At 42.3% G+C, this 21,389-nt stretch overlaps 1 protein-coding gene across 3 annotated transcripts in view; it reads right to left on the bottom strand.

The window, feature by feature from the left end:
- HDAC1 (histone deacetylase 1) overlaps positions 1–18,241 on the bottom strand; it is a 29,541-nt gene extending 11,300 nt beyond the window's left edge. For all 3 annotated transcript variants that reach the window (XM_057703934.1, XM_057703950.1, XM_057703944.1), the window contains exons 1-3: positions 18,084–18,241; positions 12,058–12,170; positions 778–895 (exon numbers count right to left, since the gene is read on the bottom strand). In XM_057703934.1, coding sequence (XP_057559917.1) covers positions 778–895; positions 12,058–12,170; positions 18,084–18,132 — 280 coding nt within the window. In that variant the 5' untranslated portion in view covers positions 18,133–18,241. The remainder of the gene's footprint in view (positions 1–777; positions 896–12,057; positions 12,171–18,083) is intronic.
- Between the last annotated feature and the right edge of the window lie 3,148 nt (positions 18,242–21,389).

Genomic DNA, 21,389 nt, shown 5'->3' with positions numbered 1-21,389 from the left:
ATTTCTGCCTTGGGAATCAGACTACCTTGTGGCCAGTAGCAATAAAAAAGTGGCACAGACATTTTGATATTTCAAAATAAGCTGTCATAAACTAATCAAAACCTCTTTTAGACAATACTGTTACATAGTTTTATTATGAGATCTTAGGTGCTAAGGGATAATTTCTAAAATAACACAAGTGAGAAATCAGGTATGATAGTTTCTTCCCAAATTAGAACATAATTTTCCCCCATAATTCCTACAAGATGAGTGTGGCTTCTAAGATGAGACCTGTTCTGAGTTTCAAGTCCCAGGGGACAGGAGCAGAATCACCTCAACTCAAAGATTTGTATCATCTAGAGTCTATCCTAAGTGGCTGCTAAATTCTTAATTAATACTCACATAGTGAGACCAGTTACAGTTGCATGTGATGCCATTCAGTCCATTTTACAAAAGAAAAATCTGAGGGGAAGTGACTTGCGCAGTCAGTTACGAGTCAGAGCCGGGACCTATATCGCCTGTCTCCCCCTCCCAGGTCAGTGCTTTTTCCATTACAATTACAATTTGGGGAGGGATAGTGTTGTGAACTTTAGACAAAGTACAGTCTCTATTCCTTACAATCAGGAAACAAAGAAAACCAGTCTTGAGACAAAAGAAGCACTTTGGTACCCTTAGGAAGCAAGGGAAATCAGGTGTCGGCTGAACTGGGGATACAAGGGAAGGCAGGGTGAGCCTCTCCAACTGGAAGGGAGATCCAACTGGGAGCTTGAGAGTAGGGAGGGAACAGAATGGACTTACATCTCTGCATCTGCTTGCTGTACTCAGACATGTTATCTGGGCGGATGGAGCGCAAGAATTTAATGTAGTCATCACTGTGGTACTTGGTCATCTCCTCAGCATTGGCTTTGTGAGGGCGCTAGAGGGCAGAGAGGAGAAAGAACATGTTATTCTTGACCACTGCCAGTCTTCACTCAGCAGTGAGTCAGGTGCTGTACAGGATAAAAAGAAATTAGTGATTAGACTCAGGCCTCAAGAAACAATCTAGTTGAGCAAATAAGATTATCAAAAGAGATTCAGCATCTCAAGACTCAGACTGCAGGGAGGGGATATGAGGATATATGTATAAATATAGCTGATTCACTTTGTTATATAGCAGAAACTAGCACAGCAGTGTAAAGCAATTATACTCCAATAAAGATCTGGAAAAAAAAAGACCTAGACTGCAACTCAAGCTCTGTTGCTTAGGCAAGTCTATCTTTTTTTTTCTTTCCATTTTTTAATTTAAAAATTTGTTTTAAGTTTTTAATTGTGGTGACAAGTCTATCTCTGGAGCCTCAATTTCCTCGTTTACCAAACAGGGATAACAACATCTACTTCATGGGCAAGTTGTGAGAACTGGATGAGACTGTTAAATCCCTTTGTAAATTGTTTTACAAATTATTACTTCTTTTTAATATTAAATATAACAATATATAATTATGGGTCAAATGGCTCTAACAGTTCAAGGGGTGACTAGTAATAACTGAAATAGATGGGAAATCCTTTATAAATCTTCATCACACCAACAATGCTGATCACATCCTCCCCAAATAAAAACTTCCTCAACATAGTAATTTCCTGGTTATCCCAACCTTCTAATTCAGCCTTTCCTCTTTTTAAAAATTCTCTTCCTCTCATCCCTTCAAAGTGGGTCTCCTTCAAAGACAACCCTCTTTTCTAATAACCAATACTTTTATAGTTTATAAAAGCATTTTCAATACAGCTAACATTGTTTACTCTGTGCCAGTCACTGTTTCAAGCATTTTATATGCTATCTCATATGATCCTTACAACAACCTTTTAAAGTCCATACTATTAGCATCTTCACTTTGCAGTAAGGAAACTACAGCAGAGAGGGGTTAAATATAATTTGCCCAAGATTACACAGCTAGCAAGCTGGAATAAGAACCCAGAGGTCTGGCTCCAGGTACTATCTGACTCTTATTTAATCCTCACTTAATATAATGAGGAATATTAAGATTGAAAGACAGATACTGTTTTATAAAAAACAAACAAACAAACAAACAAACACCCATAGTGAAAGAAGCAAGTAGTGATTCCAAATACTAAGTTGTTTTCACTATATTAAGCCCTTTACCCTCTTGGCAATGTTGTCAAAGCTCTGCTTTTTCTAGATAGGTGACTGCCCAGACTTTTACTCCATCTTGCTGTTCTGAGCTTCAGTTTCACAATTCCAACAGCTTCCCAGCCAGCTCCACTCACGAATCCTAGAGGCACTTCAAATTCAACTGGACATAACTTGCTGAGAGCCTAGAAGCATTCAAATTTAACTTAACTTCCAGAACTTCTCTTATGCTATTTTTGTTAATGATACCAACATCCACTCTGGCTGGAAACGCGTCATCCTTAACTCTGCCCCTTCTTGCCTTCCATTTCAATCCATTGCCAATCCCTTTCATTATACCTCCATAATCTTGACTGTATCCACCACCTTATTTCTACCATGCTCCTCTTTCCTAGGTTTCCTATTCTCCCCACCATCCACTCAGTTGCTCAAGACAGAAGTCAGAGCGTCACCCTTGATTCTTCTTTCCTCATCTACCACATTGAGTTTCTCTTGAAACTACTGCCAACATGTCTGTCAAACCTGTCCACTTCCATCCCCACGCCACACATTTTTGGCTTGGATTGTGACAACAATCTCCTAACTAGTATGCCACCCTCAACCTTAACAGTCATGAATCTATTCTCAATCCTACAGCCAGAGTAATCTGTCTAAAATTCAAACTGAATCATGTCACTCCCCTCTAAAAACCCTTCAGTGGCTTCATCACTCACAAGATCAAGCCCAAACTCTTTAGCCTGGCTTGAAAAACCAAAATAATCAGATCCCTGCTCACCTCTCTAGAATCCCTCTAAATATTTTATGCTCTAGCCTAGGGAACACCAAATTCAGAGCACTTATAAGGGTGTCAGGCATTTTAGCTAACATGGTGCTTAAAACAAACAAAAAACTAGTGACCAGAGGGCAAGCCTTTACACAGCTCTAGCTGATTGTTGCCATGAAAGAATTTGGGCCCAATTGCCAGAGTCTTTCAGGTTAAATTTCATTTTTTTCAAAGGCTGGATACTAACACAAAGTTCTTAAAAATACTTTGTGGGTTAAATAAAAACGTTTGAGGGGCTGAATTTATCTCATAAATTGATGGTACCAATCTACCAAGCACAATTTTACTGGCAATTCTCTAAGGGAATCCTCTCCCATCTTTAGGCCTTTGCACATGCGATGGCCTAGAAAACTGTTCTCTTCACACCCTCTATTCAACCTTTAGGTTGCAATTGAAAAGTTAATTTCCCCGAAAGCTGTCCTTGACCCCCAGAGTCTCAGTTAAGTAACTCTCTGAAGAGCTCCCCTGAGAACCCTGTACACGTCCCTTGTCATCACATTCAAACTACATAGAAATTGCGCTTGCTTATTCTACTCTGGGAGGCCAGGAGCAGATTTGTCTTGATTCTAAGAAAACAGCACAGGGAAGTTCACAGGTTGCCTAGTGGTTAGGATTCTGGGCTTTCACTGCCATGGCCCGGGTTCAATCCCTGGTCAGGGAACTGAGATCCCACGCAACTTGCACACAGATGCCTAGCACTTAGTAGGTGCTCAATAAAAATCTGTTGTCATAATAAATAAACTTTCATTTGGATTTTTTTTTTAATTTTTAAATTTTTTAAATTTATTGGCTGCATTGGGTCTTCATTGCTGCGTGAGGGCTCTCTGTAGCTACGGAGAGCAGGGGCTACCCTTCATTGCAGTGCACCAGCCCCCACTGCGGTGGCCTCTCCCGTTGCAGAACACAGGCTCCAAGTATGCGGGCTTCAGCAGTTGCAGCATGCAGGCTCAACAATTATGGTGCACAGGCCTAGTTGCTCCGCAGCACGCGGGATCCTCCCGGACCAGGGCTGAATCCGTGTCCCCCGCATTGGCAGGCGGACTCCCAACCACTGTACCACCAAGAAAGCCCTGGATTATTTTTTGGTCTCCTAATTGGTTCCATTTATATCCAGCCTCACCCTTCTCCAATCCGTCTTCCATAATGGTGTCACAAAAACCTTTAAAAAGTCAATGTCCTCCTCTAGAGCATTCAATGACAAAAGAAAAGATTCTAAAGTTTAACACAGTAATCAAGGAACTTTGCAAGGTTCCTTGTCCAATCTAATTCTCCCCCACCCTCTTTCATAAATATTATACTCCGACAAACAGCTCTTCCTCAGCAAGACCCACAGAGCTTCCCACCACAGTGACTATGATCAAGCCTTACTACTATTTGAAATGCATCCCTATCCCAAATCTCTGAAGGACAAAGCCCATCTCAAAAACTGCCTCTTTTACAAAGTAAAAGCAAATCTCACTCTAAGAACCCATCTTCATCCCAGGCCACAAAGTTCCAAGAAATATGACCTCATAATCAAAAATCACAAAACACACATGGAAACAAAGCACCAGAGGTAAGAGCCCATAGAAACAACTAACAACAGAATCAGATCCTCAGGGACCTTATACATATGTTTAAAGAAAAAAAGAACAGCACTGAAATTCTATACACCAGTAAGCAATTTAAAAATAAAAAATGCAAAAGATATATTTTATGATAGCATTAAAGAAATGAAGTACTTGGAATAAAAATCTAATAAAAGATGTATATCATCTTTATAGAGAAAATCACAAAACTCTATATTAATAGCCAAAATCTCAACTGCCCATCAACAGTGGAATGAATAAACTGTGGTATATTCTACAATTAAATAGTACACAGCAATTAATATGAACAAGCTACAGCTACACACAAAAAATGTATATTGTATAATTCCATTTATATCAAGTTCAGCAAAATTAAACTATATCATTTAGGGATGGATAATTAGGTAGTTAAATTATGATGAAGAGCAAGGAAGTATTAACAGAAAAGTCAAGATTCTAGTTACCTCTGGGGGAAGAGAAGAGGCTGTGATCAAGAAGGGACATATGTAGGTTTCTGAGGTACTGGCTATGTTCTATTTCTTGAACTAGTTGGTGTTTACATGTATGTTTGCTTTATATCAATTTGTTAAACTGCATATTTGTTTTATGCACTTTTCTGTACGTGTTATACTTCACAATAAAGAAGCTAAAGAAAATCTTTATATGAGATATTTTAAAAGACCTAAATAAATGGAGATGTACCATGTTCATGGATTCAAAGACTTAATTCTCTCAAGATACCAATTTTCTCTAGCTGAGGCATAGAGTCAATGAAATTTCAACCAAAATCCTAATAGATTTATTTGTAGCACTTGATGAGTTAATTCTAAAATTTATACAGAAGTACAAAGTGCAAGGAGCAAGACACTTTCTTTTCTTTTAAAGAACAAAGTGGGAGGACTTAATGAGATATCAAGACTTCATAAAATGCTATTATAATTAAGACATTGTGGCAGTGGCATACAGGGCTATAAACAGACCAAGTCAAGAACAGAGATCCCAGAAACAGACTCAAAAATAGTACCTGGCACTAAGCAGGTGCTTAATAAGTATTTGTGGAATAAATTAATAAATATGGACATTTCAGATATAAAAGTGGTGACATTTAGCTCTGTGGGGTAACAACAGACTTTTCAATCAATCAGCTGGGATAATCTGGGCAAAAAAATTTAAGTGGATTCCCTACTTCAAATTATATTAGGGAATTCCCTGGTGGTCCAGTGGTTAGGACTCGACACTTTCACTGCAGGCAACACAGGTTCAATCCCTGGTCAGGGAACTAAGATCCCACAAGCCATGCAGTGCAGCCAAAAAAAGAAAAAAAGAAAAAGAAAGATATATAACAAACCATATTACAAAATCGATTCTAGATACAGTAAATATCTATATGTGAAAGGCAAACCTATAAAGATTTTAAAAGATTAACAAAGGAGAATACCTTAAGGGTTGGGAAAGATTTATTAAGACATAAAAATCACTTATAAAAGAAACAATAAATATGACTATGTTAAAATTAAGAAACTCTGTTCATTAAAGATACATTAGATTGAAGAAACAAAACCAGAGTAGAAAATACTTAGAGCAATATACGGACAATGAACTACATATACCAGACTATATAAAGAACTACTACAAATTGGTAAGAAAAAGAAAGCCAAACAACCCAGGTGGAAAATGGGCAAAAGAAATGAAAAGACGTTTCACAGCAGAGGACATACAAGTGGCTAATAAACATATAAACAGATGCTCAGTTTCACTAGTCACTAGCAAAATGCAAACCAAGACCATAATTATATATTGGTTTTTTTCATCCATTTGATTGGCAAAATTTAAAGTCTAATTCTTTTTTTTTTTAATTTATTTATTTAGTTAGTTAGTTATTTTATTGGCAGTATTGGGTCTTTTTTGCTGTGTGCGGGCTTTCTTTAGTTGCAGTGAGTAGGGGCTACTCTTCGTTGTGGTGCGCAGGCTCCTCATTGCCGTGGCTTCTCTTGTTGCGGAGCATGGGCTCTAGGCGCGTGGGCTTCAGTAGTTGCAGCACATGGGCTCAACAGTTTTGGCTCACAGCCTCCAAAGCGCAGGCTCAATAGTTGTGGTGCACAGGCTTAATTGCTCCGCTAAAGTCTAATTCTAAGTGTAGGAGAGAATGTGAATCAAGGTTTCTTATATTGCCAGTTCATTCAACCACACTGAAAAACAACTTGACATTTAATATTCACATATCCTACAGTCTGGCAATTCCACTCCCAGAAAAAGAGCCATAAGAAAATTTTGTATATATTCACTAAGAGACATACAAGAATATTCACAGTAACACTGGCCCTAATATTAAAAACCTAGATACAAATAAATAAATAAATAAATAAATAAAAATAAAAACCTAGATACAAATTCAGATCAGGGGAGAATGGAAAAACTGCAGTACACTGACATAATAAAATATTATTCAGCAGAGAAAAACAAAAGAATTATAGCTATATGCAACAAGGTGGATGGGTTTTAGTAGTTATAATATTGTGAGATAAAAGCAAGTCCCAAAAGACTACACGTAGCATGATACCTTTTTTTAAAGAATTCAAAAACAAGTAAATAAATACTATAAATTGTTTAGGCACATACATACATGATAAACATAATAATATGATAAGCAAGAGAATGATAAATATGAAATTTAGAAGAGTGATTAGGTTGTAGGAATATGGATGTTCATTGCATTATTAAAATATTTAAGTAAAATGAATGAATAGGACTTTCCAGGTGGTGCAGTGGCTAAGAATCTGCCTGCCAAAGCAGGGGACATGGGTTCAATCCCTGGTCTTGGAAGATCCCGCATGCTGTGGAGCAACTAAGCCCATGCACCACAACTACTGAGTCTGCACTCTAGAGCCCACGAGCCACAATCACTGAAGCCCATGCGCCTAGAGCCCATGCTCCACAACAAGAAAAACAGCCGCAATGAGAGGCCTGCACACCACAACGAAGAGTAGCCCCTGCTTGCTGCAACTAGAGAAAGACCACATGCACCAACACAGCCAAAAAGAGAAAAGAAAAAAAAAAAAAAAAAAAGAATGAATAAACAATAAAATAATTTTTTTAAAAAGAAAGCCAAGCATGAACCTTCTTTGGATGCTTATAAGCCAAGTATAATGATTAACCCAATTCTGTGTATCCAAGGTCCAATTAAAACAAAACAATAACAAGACAATCAAACAGAAAAATGGACAGAAGGCTTGAATAGGAAATTCAAAAGGGAAGCCTGTAAAAAGATCCTCAAGCTCACTAGTAACAAGAGAAATATAAACTTGCAAAAAAAGTTTAAATATGACAAAATCAAGTGTTGGCAAGGACTTGGAGCAACTGTAATTCTTGTACACTGGTAGCAATTGGAAACCATTTTGGCACTATCTAATAAGGGTGACTATGTCCCTATGTCCTGACCCAGCAATTCTACTTCTAGTACGTCCCCTTGTGAAACTGGCATATGTTCATCCAAGAAACATGCTCAAGAATGTTCACAGCAGCATTGCTTGTAGTAGCTCAAAACTAGAAACAAACCAAATGCCCAACAATAATAATAAAATAGAAAATTTGTTCTTTCAATGAAATACAGTGAAAATAAATACAGCTACACGTACCAATATGAGTGACTCTTAGGAACATGTTCAGCAAAAAAGGCAAGTCACATAATAAATACTGTATGGCTCCATTTATGTAACATTCAAACATGTAAAACATGTATTATTTAAGAATACATACTGGTGGACTTCCCCGGTGGCACAGTGGTTAAGAATACGCCTGCCAATGCAGGGGACACGGGTTCAAGCCCTCGTCCCAGCAACTAAGCCTGTGTGCCACAACTACTGAGCCTGCGTGCCACAACTACTGAAGCCCACGCACCTAGAGCCAAAATTTAAATAAATAAATAAATTTATAGATGAATTATTTTTTAAAAAAAGAATACATACTGGTAAATTTATAAAGACAAGCAAAGAAATAATAAACCCAAGTTCAGGGCAGAGGTTAACTCTAGGGAAGAAGACAGGACCAGGGAAGGGCATACAGAAGCTTCAGCAGTCATGGAAATACTCCTTTTCTTAAATTAGGTGGTATTAATAATAATGTGATTCTTTATACCCTACAAATATTTTATAAAAATTCTTTCATATCTATTCAATATTTTATAAAAACATTTTTTAAAAAAAAGAACAGAAGGCGATGAATAAGAAGTCTGGGACTATACAAAATTAGCATCCAAGGCAAGGAAGAGAGCAGGATTCTTAATTATGTAAATAGGAAGATGCCTGGATGAAAAGTGAGAATTTAGATTCTAGGACAGATTAATTAGACGTGTAGACACAGAATTGGAGAAGGAATCAAAGAGAGTGAAACTGTGTGAAAAAGACTTCAACGTGTCTCCTTTAGGTATGGAAATTTCTATGAGAAGTCTAGGGAGCTTCTTTCAGGACTGACTCTCAAAAGCCATTAATTTCAGGACAGACAATAAAATAAATGGCTCTTTTGCTTTGGGAAAGATGCTAGGATCACAGCCCAGAGAAAGGAGAAGAAAGAAGGGATGAATGCATAGAAACACTGTTGAGGGAAGAGGACTAAAGATATATGCTCAGTAAAGAGGTAGAGTCAGAGAAGGAAAAAGATCACATGAAAGAGAACAAGGTCTAGAGATTTCAGAAGAGATTATACTGGGGTTTTGCTTTAGAAGTTTACAATAAGAATACCACACAGATGAAGTAATCTCCAATAAGGTATTATTATCTCCTATGATAGCCACTGTTGTTTGCTTCCCAAGGAGCCATTCTTTCCCTTCTTTCTTGTTAACAGATCTCAATTTGGTAGAGTGTACCCAGCTCCAAAGATCAAATTGCTGGTGAATGGTCTAAGGATGGCAAATGACCCAAGGAGATTTAATGGGTTAAGAAGCTTCTAGGATGACTTTTCCTCTTTAATAAAAATAGAGTATGGGGTGAAGACAGTGGAGAGTGATCCAAATTAGGGTTGCTATAAGGATTAAGGAAATAACAAGTAGCCCTGGCTTTGTACCTAGCAATCTCCACAATAAAAGTTAGTTAATTTTTCCCCTCACTTAAAAATAGGATCTTTTTTTTTTTTTAATATTTTCTTGGCTGTACGTGTGGCATGTGGGATCTTAGTTCCCCAACCAGGGACATCCCAGGATCCATTTTTTAGTATCACTCATGCAGGTCGATATAGTCCCTGAAGTATGACAAGTACTCAACAAAAATCTGTTGAATGAAAAAAAGAAATAGTGCTTAAGGTAACTTTTTTTAAAATTAATTAATTTATTGGCTGCGTGGGATCTTCATTGCTGTGCGTGGGCTTTCTCTAGTTGTAGTGAGCAGGGGCTACTCTTCATTGTGGTGCGTGGGCTTCTCATTGCAGTGGCTTCTCTTGTTGCAGAGCATGGACTCTAGGCGTGTAGGCTTCAGTAGTTGTGGCACATGGGCTCAATAGTTGTGGCTCTCAGGCTCTAGAGCACAGGCTCAGTAATCGTGGCACACGGGCTTAGTTGCTCTGCGGCATGTGGAATCTTCCCGGACCAGGGATCAAACCTGTGTCCCCTGCATTGACAGGCAGATTCTTAACCACTGTGCCACCAGGGAAGTCCTAAGGTAACTCTTGAAAATGAGTAAGACATGTCTGGGCAGAGTAAATAATCCTCCCAACCAGGATGGGGTGGAAAGAGGCAGAATACTGCTCTGGCTGACTTAGAGGGTTCTGAAGTGGGGAGTGGCGGGAAAGGAGGCAAGCTGAGGCCAGGTCAGCATGGTGGAGGTGTGCAACAGGCAGCACCACAAGACCTTGGTGCTTACTATTCCACATTCAGTTATCCTCTTTATCTAAATGCTAGTCTGCTCCTTAGAATTCCTGAAAACCTCTGCTACCTTTTATGTTTTTCATTGCCAGATGCCCCTCACACATGAAAATGCTCCCTAGTTCCAAGATCCGTCTCCTCCTCTTTCTACCTTCCCTCCTTGCTTTCCCAGCTGCCTCCAGTGGCTCTAGAGATATGACATGGCCATCTAGGACAGAGGACTCATCTCCTTTCAGTCTTTGGAATGGTGAGGAAGGATACTGCTGTTTCTAGGTTACTTAAGCTGTCAGCACAGACTTTATTTAGTAAGACTCTTATGCTTTAAACATAAGACAACACAGGCCCCCAGCCCCTCTTTATTTTCTCATTTGGACCCTTGCAACAGCCTCCTAACTGGCCTCTCTGCTTCTAAAATGCATGCCTTTTCCTATCTCTCATTTAAAATACTTCACTTGGACTTCCCTGGTGGTCCAGTGGTAAAGAATCCGCCTTCCAATGCAGGGGACACAGGTTCGATCCCTGCTCGGGGAACTAAGATCTCACATGCCATGAGGCAACTAAGCCCGAGCGCCACAACTACTGGGCTCACACGCCTCAATGAGAGAGCCCACGTGCTGCAAACTACAGAGCCCACACACTCTGGACCTGGGCGCCACAACCACAGAGCCCACACACCCTGGAGCCCACAACTAGAGAGAGAAAATCCATGTGCCACAACTAGAGAGAAGTCCGGTGCCACAAGGAAGAGCCTGCATCCCACAACTAAGAGCCCACGTGACGCAGCCAAAAAAATAATAAATAAAAATAAATAAATAAAATACTTCACTTGTTCTTCACAGCCTCCAGAAGAGGCTCACATTGGGAACCTTTGGATCAAATTTGGTCCACAAATATACTCATGTGCTTTTGTTTGCACACATTTAAAACAAACAAACTTGGGCCAACATTTTAAACCTGGGAGAGTTTACACAGTAATCTAGAGTTCTGGCGTCTCTTTCAAAACTGGTAGATGGGGCAAAAGCCATCAGCTGGAGCTGAGTCAAGAGGTTAGACAGTCCATACTCTCTAGTAACTGGAGACTTAGCGTCTAATTCAACACAGTTCCAATCTTTTTTTTTTTTTAAGGCACTGGAGTTTTTGACCCTGCCCAGCAGAGTTACTTACTATAGCGCATCCAGTCCTTGCTCTCCAGCTCTAGCTCCCTTCTCTGTGAACTTTACACTACAGCAGTAACTGCATAGTGAACTACTTATATTTTTCCCAAACATACCAAATTGTTCTTATCTTTCTGCCTTTTTGTATATGTTCTTCCCTCGGCCTAGAAGGCCAGTCCACTCCTAGAGAGAAGCCCGGTGCCGCAATGAACTCCAGGCTAAATTCTACTCAATCTTTAAAACACTGCTCAGATATCACCTCTAGGAAACATTCCAAGGCTCCCTTCCACCTTCACCCCTCATTATCTCTGCATCTTATACATTTGTTTAATTGTTGCACTTGCACATTGTAGTACAATTTATTTGTGTACATGTTGGTCACCAGCACTAGAGTGAGCTCCTTAAAAACAGAAAATCTCTATCATTTACAGGGTCTGCCACATAGCAGTCACTCAACACATTTGATAAATGAGTAGCTGAAAAAATGAGATAATGAATGACAAATTGGGAACCAGCGCTGACGAGGTTAGGGAGGGGTAAAGCTCCCATTCACTCACATAGATTTCCATCTTTCGGTAGAGACCATAATTAAGGAGCAAATTGTGAGTCATGCGGATTCGGTGAGGCTTCATTGGGTGGCCTTGTCCATAATAGTAATTTCCAACATCCCCTGCAGAAAAAAGAGTGACAGTTTCAGTGACACAGTTAGACACACACTCCCAGGAGAACCCACGAATTTTTACACCAAATTCTAGGCAAGCTCTCTTTCTGGTTCATTCTAGGCTCCAAGATTCTCTCCCATTTCAAGGAAGGGTAACTCCAAAGGAAAAAACAAACAAAAAGCAGGGACCCTGGTGAGATGAGCACTTAAGGATGTCGTCTAGCCCAGTTTTTTCCCCTGGAACCTACAGGCAGTAGATAGTGTGAGGGGGGTCATTCCAAAGCTACTGGGGAACAGCTGCCAGTGAGGTGACTCACCTCACTATATCGCCAAGGAATTCACTCCCACAACAGAAAAATAACCACCACTACTCAGAATTATTGTAAGTCACAGTTCACCTCTTGCACATTGTGACACTTTAAATGGTGTCAATGTACACTCGTATTCATTTTCTTACTGGACTCTCACAAAAACCCTGTAATATAGTTAGGACAGGGAGTATTATTCCCATTTTATAGACAAGAAAACTAACCACACCATCTCTGGATTCATCTATAGCAGTAACTTTCTAACTGGTCCCTCTGCCTTCAGTTCAAACTATCTGCCACACTGTTACCAGTTATTTTCCTAATATAGAGCTTTGATAATATCATTCTCCTACTCAAAATTCTCAATGGTTCCCTATTCCCTACAGGATAAAGAGTAAGAACAACTCCAGCAGCCTGGCATTAAAGGCCTTTCTTAATCTACTTTTCCAACTTGCTACCGCCACCATCCTGCCCCAATACACACACACACACACACACACACACTCACTCTGCTTTAGACCTAAGCAGGCAAATTATGGCCCTTGGACCAAATACAACTAGCTGCCTGTTTTTTGTAAATAAGATGTTACTAGATCACAACAACGCCCATTAGTTTATATATTATCTATGACTACTTTCACATTGTAGTGGCAGAGTTGAGTAGTTAAATAGTTACCACAGAGACCTACCCATATGGCACACAAAGCCTAAATATTTACTATCTGGCCCTTTACAGAAAGCTTGCCAATCTCTGCTATAAACACATTAGATTATTATCAACTTCCTGAACATGGCATTCACCTTCACACCAAAGTATCCTTTGTTCAGACTGTTCCTTTGACCTGGAATGTCATTCCTTCTCTGATGATCTTCATACTACAAAGCCCAGCTCAAGCTCCAACCATATTTCTGATCAAAATAAATGGTCTTTTCCTGTGCATGCAATTTATATATGGCACTTAATTTTGTTTTGTGTCTGAATTATTTACATACCTATTTTATATCTACAAGACTAGAATCTTGAAGGCAAGGACAGATATACCCTGTACTATCATAAAGGGTGAATTAAGATTCAAGAAACTGAAGTGAGACTCAGAGAAGTTATGTGCCTGCTCAGATCACACAGCTAATGATCTGGGAGTCAACCCTTCTAACTCCAAATCCAGAATGGTAAAAACTACATCAGGTTTCCCAGTTACTGAAGTTTCCTACTTCAGTTCGCACTTAATCTAAAGGGCTCTGTGAATCCACTTGGTAGAAAGTTCCTGGAACAATACTCCAAAATCATGTGAACTGCACACCCAAAGTTCTCTCCTTGGAAGTCCATAAGGATAAGGCAGATCTTTTCGCACCAGTGAAAAAAAGGCCCCACCATTTAATTACTGATTTGGTACTGCCAGAAACAGGCTTCATTCCATGGAGCAACGCATTGCAGGGAATGCCACCAACAGCATCCAAGCCACACTCCAATTCTCTTTGGCACAGACATGGCCTGGGATAATGGGAAACTTCCAAACAGTTGGATATTTAGGATCCCATCCTCCTCTCTTTTTAAATAAGCCTTGTTTTTTAGAACCATTTTAGATTTACAGACAAACTGCAAAGAAGTACAGAGTTCTTAGAGACTATACTACTATTTTCCTACTATTAACATTTTACATTAGTAAAATAAAAAGTATTTGTTACAATTAATGATGCAACATTGATACATTATCATTAACTAAAAGTCCATACTTTATGTAGATTTCTACCCTGTCATCCTCTTCTCTTAATCGTAGTAAGGCCTGCGCTCTTGACCAGAGCCACAAGCCAGTGCATAGCGCGTGGCGTCATTCAATGGGGACTCTTGTCCCATAGCGACACAGACTTTGAATCGCAGTAGCAGGGAAGGCAGGCAGCAAAGATTGTTCCCAGGACTCCTCAGATAACCTTATCAGCCACGGGGGTGGGCAGAACCGCTTCTCAAGGCACTGGCTGAGACACGCAGATGCAGACCCAATTTGCGGGCAGTCAGGAGTCACAAGGTCATTACTATGTGATATAACTGGACTTCTGCTTACCCATGTCTCTGGCATAGGCCTTGATCCTAGCAATTCCCCTGCCTATCAACCCAGAATCCAGCCCAGGTTTAGACTTGGGGAACTAAGATAACTTATCTAGAAAGCTAAGGGAGTACCTGAGGGTGGGGCCCAAAGACACCATGCTTTCCTTAAGTTTTTAAGCAGGTTGCTGAGAGACTTTAAAAGAAATAATGCTTTTAGACAGAGTTGGCCCTCCTTACCCACTAACCCTTGCTAAGGAGGGCATACTGTACTATGCCATTTTATATAAGAAACTGGAGCTTCCTTTTGATATTTGCACTGGGGTCCTAGAACCAATCCAGCTTTTTTAAACTTTTAAAAACTTTTTTAAAAAGAGCTTTTTGCACTGTTCTCATAGTTTCTCAGTTTTATAGGAGCGTGACCTGAGGCCTGGAAAAGTTAAAATGACTGCCCAATACTTCAAAGCTTCTGAGTGGCAGAGTGAAATCTGAGTCCCAAACTACTGACCTCACTGCAAAACTCACAAGTAGTTTCTCAAAAAGTAATAAATGTCCCTTCTCTAAAGATTGATGTCTTTCCACTTTTTCTCTTCTTAAACCAAGAGTGTAGAGATCAAAAAACTGAGCAAACTGATCAGGCTACAAAGCCATAGACTACAGCCTCAAATGGGCCGTCACCACTGCCCAGCAATCCTTCCAAATTTTTTTCCTGGATCCCTCTTGCACAATAGCTCTCTCTCTTCAAGATTCCTACCCTAGGGGACTTCCCTGGTGGTCCAGTGGTAAAGAATCCACCTTCCAATGCAGAGTTTGCAGGTTTGATTTCTGGTCGGTGAACTAAGATCCCACATGCTACAGAGCAACTAAGCCCGCACGCCTCAACTAGAGAGCCTGTATGCCACACACTATAGAGCCCTTGTGCTCTGGAGCCTGCGCACCACAAGTAGAGAGAAGCCTGCACGCTGCAGCAAAGAGAAGGCAAGCCGCAACAAAAGATCCTGCATGCCACGACAAAGATCCTACTTGCCGCAACTAAGACCCTAAGCAGTGAAAGAAAAAAAAAAAAAAAGATTTCTACTCTACCAACTGCCCTCCCCCACTCTCAGGAAAAGGAATATTCTCTTAGCTCATCTTGAAAATTCCCTCCACTTCCTCCCCATCTTCTCCCCTTCAAATTTATCTATCTCTGAACTTTTCCTTGTCACTTAACCTCTCGTTCCAAAGGAAGTTCCTCTTGGAACACTAGTGTCCCTACCTGTGCTCGGGTTTCCATCTCCCTGGTCTCTCCTCAGGGATCTCCAGCATTACTAGCCCCTCCCTCCAATATCTGGCTACTTTCCACAAGAATTTGCATATACTCAACTCTCAGCTACTGCATCTCCCCTTTATCAACAACCCCCTCTCTCTGTCCCAACAAGCTTCCTTAAAAAAAATTCAACCTAGGGAATTCCCTGGTGGTCCAGCGGTTAGGACTCTGCAATTCCACTGCAGGAGGCATGTGTTCGATCCCTGGTCAGGGAACTAAGATCCTGCATGCTGCGCAGAGAGGCCAAAAATAATAAAAAAATAAAAGTAAAAAAAAGTTCAACCTAATGTCTCCTCTTCACCCATCTACTGCAATTTGGCTTCAGTTCCAAACCCTGCACAGGAAACAGTTCTCGCCAACCCTTGGCCACTCCCTCCCTCTGTTGGCTACTGTAACTCAACACTTTCTGTTTCACTTACATCTCTGGTCATTCCCTCTGTATCTTTATTCATTTAATCAACAAGTATTTCTTGAGAAGCTACTATGAGTTAGGCACGGTTTTGGGGACTAAGCATAGAAAGGTAGATAAAACATGACCCCTTTCCCTAATGAGCTTACTGTCTATAAAATGTATGAACAAGTAAATGGGCAATTCCAATACACAGTGACAAATGCTATGGCAAGGGAGTACAGAGCATGAAGAACACGAGACTTTTTCTCAGTCCACTTCCTTAGAATTCCACCCTGGACCCTCCTCTCTTTTCACCCTATACAACTTCTTATATGGGATGTGAGGATGATTGCGTCCTCTTCTATAACTGAAATTATCACCTGTATGTATGTATGCTGACAATCACCAAAAATCTCTATCTTCCCTTTTGTCTTCTCAACTGCAGACATGAATGGCCAACTGCCTACTGCACACCTCTACTTGGATATCCCCCAGACATCTCAACAAATATTTCTTTACAAACAAAACCCAAAGTTATCAACGGACACCGCTTTCTACAAACACTCAGGATCAAATTGCCCAAACCAGAAACCTGGGATCCATGCCTTCTTCCTTACTTCTCCATTCATGAATTTAATTCCCAATGTGACAGTTCCAAGGTATAAATCTGATGATGTCACTAACCTGTATACAACTTCGATGACTCACAAGTGCCCTCAGAATAAAGTCCAACTTCCTTAGGGTGGTGTGCCCAGCCCTTCATGATCTGGTCGCCATTTACTTCCCCAGCCTCATTGCTTGCAAGCTTTCTCTCATTCCTGCTCTCCACCTTCTAACACTGCCCTCAAATCTGTGCCTCTGCCATACTGTACATACACCTGCTGTTTTTCAAACATGCTGTCCTCTCTCTTACCTCTCAACTTGCTGTTATCTTTGCCCTTCCTGGGCCTGGCTAATGACTCCTGTTCTGCAGGTCCTAACTGAGATGGCACCTCCTTGCCTGACTCCTCAGGCTGGGCGGGTGCTTCTTCTCTGTGCTCCCAGAACACTCTGAGCAGCCCTTCCAGCCTGAGAGTGGAGAGCAATTCTTTGTCATCATCTATCTGCTCCTCCAGACTGAGAGGAAAGTGGCAAGTGCTTTGATCGGCCCATGGCCCCAGCCCCTAAATGCTACCTAGAACAGAGGAAGCTGCTGCTCCACAGATCTCTGTTCAACGAAAAAGTTTGTTGTAACAGGTTGCATCCTTCTCCTTCCAACCCCAGGGGTCCCATTTCCCACCAGCAACTGCAGGGCCCGCTGGGAGACAGGGAGGGGAGCTGGTGACCTCTAGGTGGTGAGCCCTGCAGGCCTCTCACCAGAACAGATGAGGAAGGAAAGGGGCAGTGAGAGACCTTCGGATTCTCAGTAGGAACACATAATCCTGCAAACTTCTCCACCAGATTCTGCCTCCCCCCTGGGACTCAGCCTCCCCTCTAAGAGGCCGCCGCAAACTCCACACCAGACTTCAGCATTCCCCACCAAGGTGACCTCAGGCTTCCCCAGGCGACCCCCTCAGCCTCGGACTCCTCCCTCAGCCTCCCCACTCAGCCTCGACCTCCTTCCCCTTAGTCTCCTCCCTCAGGCTCCACCTCCTTTCCTCTGAGCCTCCTCCCTCAGCCCCGACCACCTTTTTCCAGCCTCCGCCCTCAGCCTCGACCTCCTTCGCTCGGCCTCGACCTCTTTCTCTCAGCCTCAGCCTCCTTCTCTCAGCCTCCCCCCTCAGCCTTTCCCCAACGCCTCAGCCTCCCCCCTCGGATCTCCTCGGCTCCCACTCCCAGATCCCGCCTGGCCCGGCCCCGACCCCGACCCCGCCCCCGGCGCGAGGACGGTGCTCACCGTCGTAGTAGTAACAGACTTTCCTCTTGGTGCCCTGAGTCTGCGCCATCTTGGTCGCCTCCCGTCCCTCCCGTCAGTCGGTCCGTCCGCCCTCCCGCCGGCGACTCAGCTCAGCGTCCGACCCAGCGGGGAGGGGGCGGGCCTCCGGCGCGCTCCGCCCGTCCCCGCCCGGGCTCACCTATAGCCGCGCAGCCCGGGCACCGCTCCAGCCAATCAGCGGCGCCGGGACGGCCCGGAACTCGGCGTGGGGCAAGGGCAGCCCGGCGAGGCCTCCGAGGGCCCCCTGGGCCTGTACCAAGGTCCGCGACAGGGGGGGTGGGGCTGCCCCGGGACCGTACCATTCGTCCCGGGGGAAGAAAGCCGGAGTGCAAACTTCGCTGTCCCAGTCGTTGTGAGAGTGCTTGGAGATCAGAAGCCAACTTTGTCATTTGACAGAGGCCTACGGTGGAAAGTGACTTGCGCAAGGTCACTCAGCTAAGTTTGGAGGAGCACAAATAAATTGACAAAGGACAGGAAAATGCTGTAGGCCAAGGGCTGTGCAATAGCTTTACCGACATTATCTGTCATCTCCGTTATTCCTCACTGCGGCTTTGGAGGGGGGACATTTTATCACCATTTTACAGACAAGGATAATGAAGTTCAGAACTTTGTGGCTTCCTTAGAGTCACACAGTAATTACGTTCAATTTTCAATCGTAATTTTTTGAAGGCCTACTAATGCACCAGAGGAACATAAAAAATGGCAAAACCCAGCCTTTCTTACTGCAAAGCCTACCTCCCTGATGCAGTCACCTGGGGGAACTGAGTGCCTCTAGATGGGAGGAAACTGATTGTCCCCTTAAACTGGAGCAGAGTTTCTCAAGATACTGAAGCCATTGATATTTTGGTAACTCTTTATTGTAGGGCACCCTCCTGTGCATTGCAGGATTTTTAGCAGCATCCTTGGCCTCTACTCATTAGATGCCAGTAGTACCCTTCCCCCCACCCCCAGCTGTGACAACAAAAAAATGTCTCCAGGGCCAGAGGGAGGGAATTGGAGGGAATGTAAAAGTGCCCCCCGCCCTACCCTTGAGGATCCTTGCACTGGATCAATCAGTCATCAACTAATCATTATTGAAAACTAAAGACTGAAAAGCACTGTGATGGGCTATTAAGATAACAATTACAACAATATTAATATTTAGCTTAGTATGTGCCAAGTGAGTTATTCAGTGTCCTATAGTCAATAAGATACATTTTTTTTATGCCTCTTTACAGTTTAAAGACTGCTTGGGCACTTGTGTTCCTCACTTGGGAACTGCATGTGGGCCATTAATTATAAAGGTAACAGGAGATCTAAGACTGTGCACTTCTATTACAGAAGCAGCAAAGGACCAGGGAAAACACCCTACAGCCAGTTCTGTGTTGCTGCTTCCTAGCCAGAAGCCTTTCTGGGCGCCCATTTTCCTCTTAGTAAAATGGAGAGTGTAAGAAAACGAAGTTCACCAACTCTGTGGCTGCAGCAGTGCCCAAAGGAGGAGGAGGGTGGGGATCAGATGAGGTCATGGGTGTGGCAGCATTTTATAAAATGCAGAACAGGAATCACAAACTCAGTTGCCAACAGAGGTCAGGCAGGTAGTGTACATGAGTGGATTTTATATTTATATTGGTTTAATTGAGGCACTTTGCTTATTTTTAAAATTGGATTCTTTTTCACTTTCATAAAGAAATATGTCCTTCCCCCGTTTTTCTTCAAACACTACCATGTTAAAAGATCTTTAATTTTCCCACTTGTTAATGGAAATATGGGTGCAAAAAAGATTTCATTTTCCTCTTTATTATAAAAACAACAGGGACTTCCCTGGTGGCGCAGTGGTTAAGAATCTGCCTGCCAATGCAGGGGACACGGGTTTGAGCCCAGGAAGATCCCACATGCCTCGGGGCAACTAAGCCTGTGTGCCACAATTACTGAGCCTGTGCTCTGGAGCCCGCGAGTCACAACTGAGCCCACGTACTGCAACTACTGAAGCCCCTGTGCCTAGAGCCCGTGCTCTGCAACAAAAGAAGCCACTGCAGTGAGAAGCCCAAGCACCGCAAAGAGTAGTCCCCACTCACCACAACTAGAGAAAGCCTGCGTGCAGCAATGAAGACCCAATGCAGCCAAAAGTAAATAAATAAATAAATAAATAAATAAATATTTTTAAAAATAAAATAAAACAAAAACAACAGCATGAACATGATAATAAATAGCCACTAACACTCGGGTTCATTGTCTGAGAGCAATAGGGTGTGAAGGGAACTCTGGCAAAGGGAGAGCTCATATCCCACCTGAAGGCATTGGCCACTTACTCAGCTCCATGAGGACAGGAGCCCAAAAGAGCCAAATCTTCCTATTTTTTTTCAAGAGAAAACAGAAATCTGGAGTTTTAGGCAAAATTATAAACTGACTGCTCACTCAGTCTATTTTCAAGACAGCAGTAAGAACCATCCTTTTAAAATGCAAGTCAGATCATGTCAAGACTCTGCCCCCTGCAAAGGCTCCTCAAAATGGCTCCTGCAGAGGCCACAAGGCCCCAGGCCCCAGAGGATCTATTGCCTCCCTCAGGCCACCTTTACCTCCCAGAGCTTGCCAGGCAAGCTTCTGCCTCAGGCTGTTCCCTCTGCCTGACCGCTCCTCCCCTATACCACGTGGCTCACTCCTTCACCTCCTTCAAATCTTTGCTCAAAATTCACCTTCTCAATGAGACCTTCCCAAACCACCCTCTTTAAAACTACAAACCTCCCCCAAACATGACATTCCTAATTTGCCTTCCCTTGCTCTATTTCCCCCTTAGCACGATCACCTTGTAGCATACCATACCATTTACTTGTGATGTTTATTGTCTGTCTTCCCTTACAGACCTTAAGCTCCACAGAGATGTTATCTACTGCATATCCTATGACCCCAGAATCATGCCTAGCACACAGTATGTGTTCAATAAATATTTGTTAAGTGAGTGAAATAACTCAATGTTTAAAAACACCTTGAAGGTGAATCAGAACATATCTGAGATCAAATATAGCCTTTGAATCAGTAGTTCTCAAAAATGCTGTTGCGGGACTTCCCTGGTGGCGCAGTGGTTAAGAACCTGCCTGCCAGTGCGGGGACATGGGTTCGATGCCTGGTCCAGAAAGATTCCACATGCCACGGAGCAACAAAGCCCATGTATCACAACTATTGAGCCTGCGCTCTAGAGCCCGGAAGCCACAACTACTGCAGCCCACACACCTAGAGACTGTGCTCCGCAACAAGAGAAGCCACTGCAATGAGAAGCCTGTGCACCACAAT

The sequence above is a fragment of the Hippopotamus amphibius genome, chromosome 1, assembly GCF_030028045.1.
Source record: "Hippopotamus amphibius kiboko isolate mHipAmp2 chromosome 1, mHipAmp2.hap2, whole genome shotgun sequence".
Lineage (NCBI taxonomy): Eukaryota > Metazoa > Chordata > Mammalia > Artiodactyla > Hippopotamidae > Hippopotamus > Hippopotamus amphibius.
This window is presented reverse-complemented; position numbering and strand designations above follow the sequence as displayed.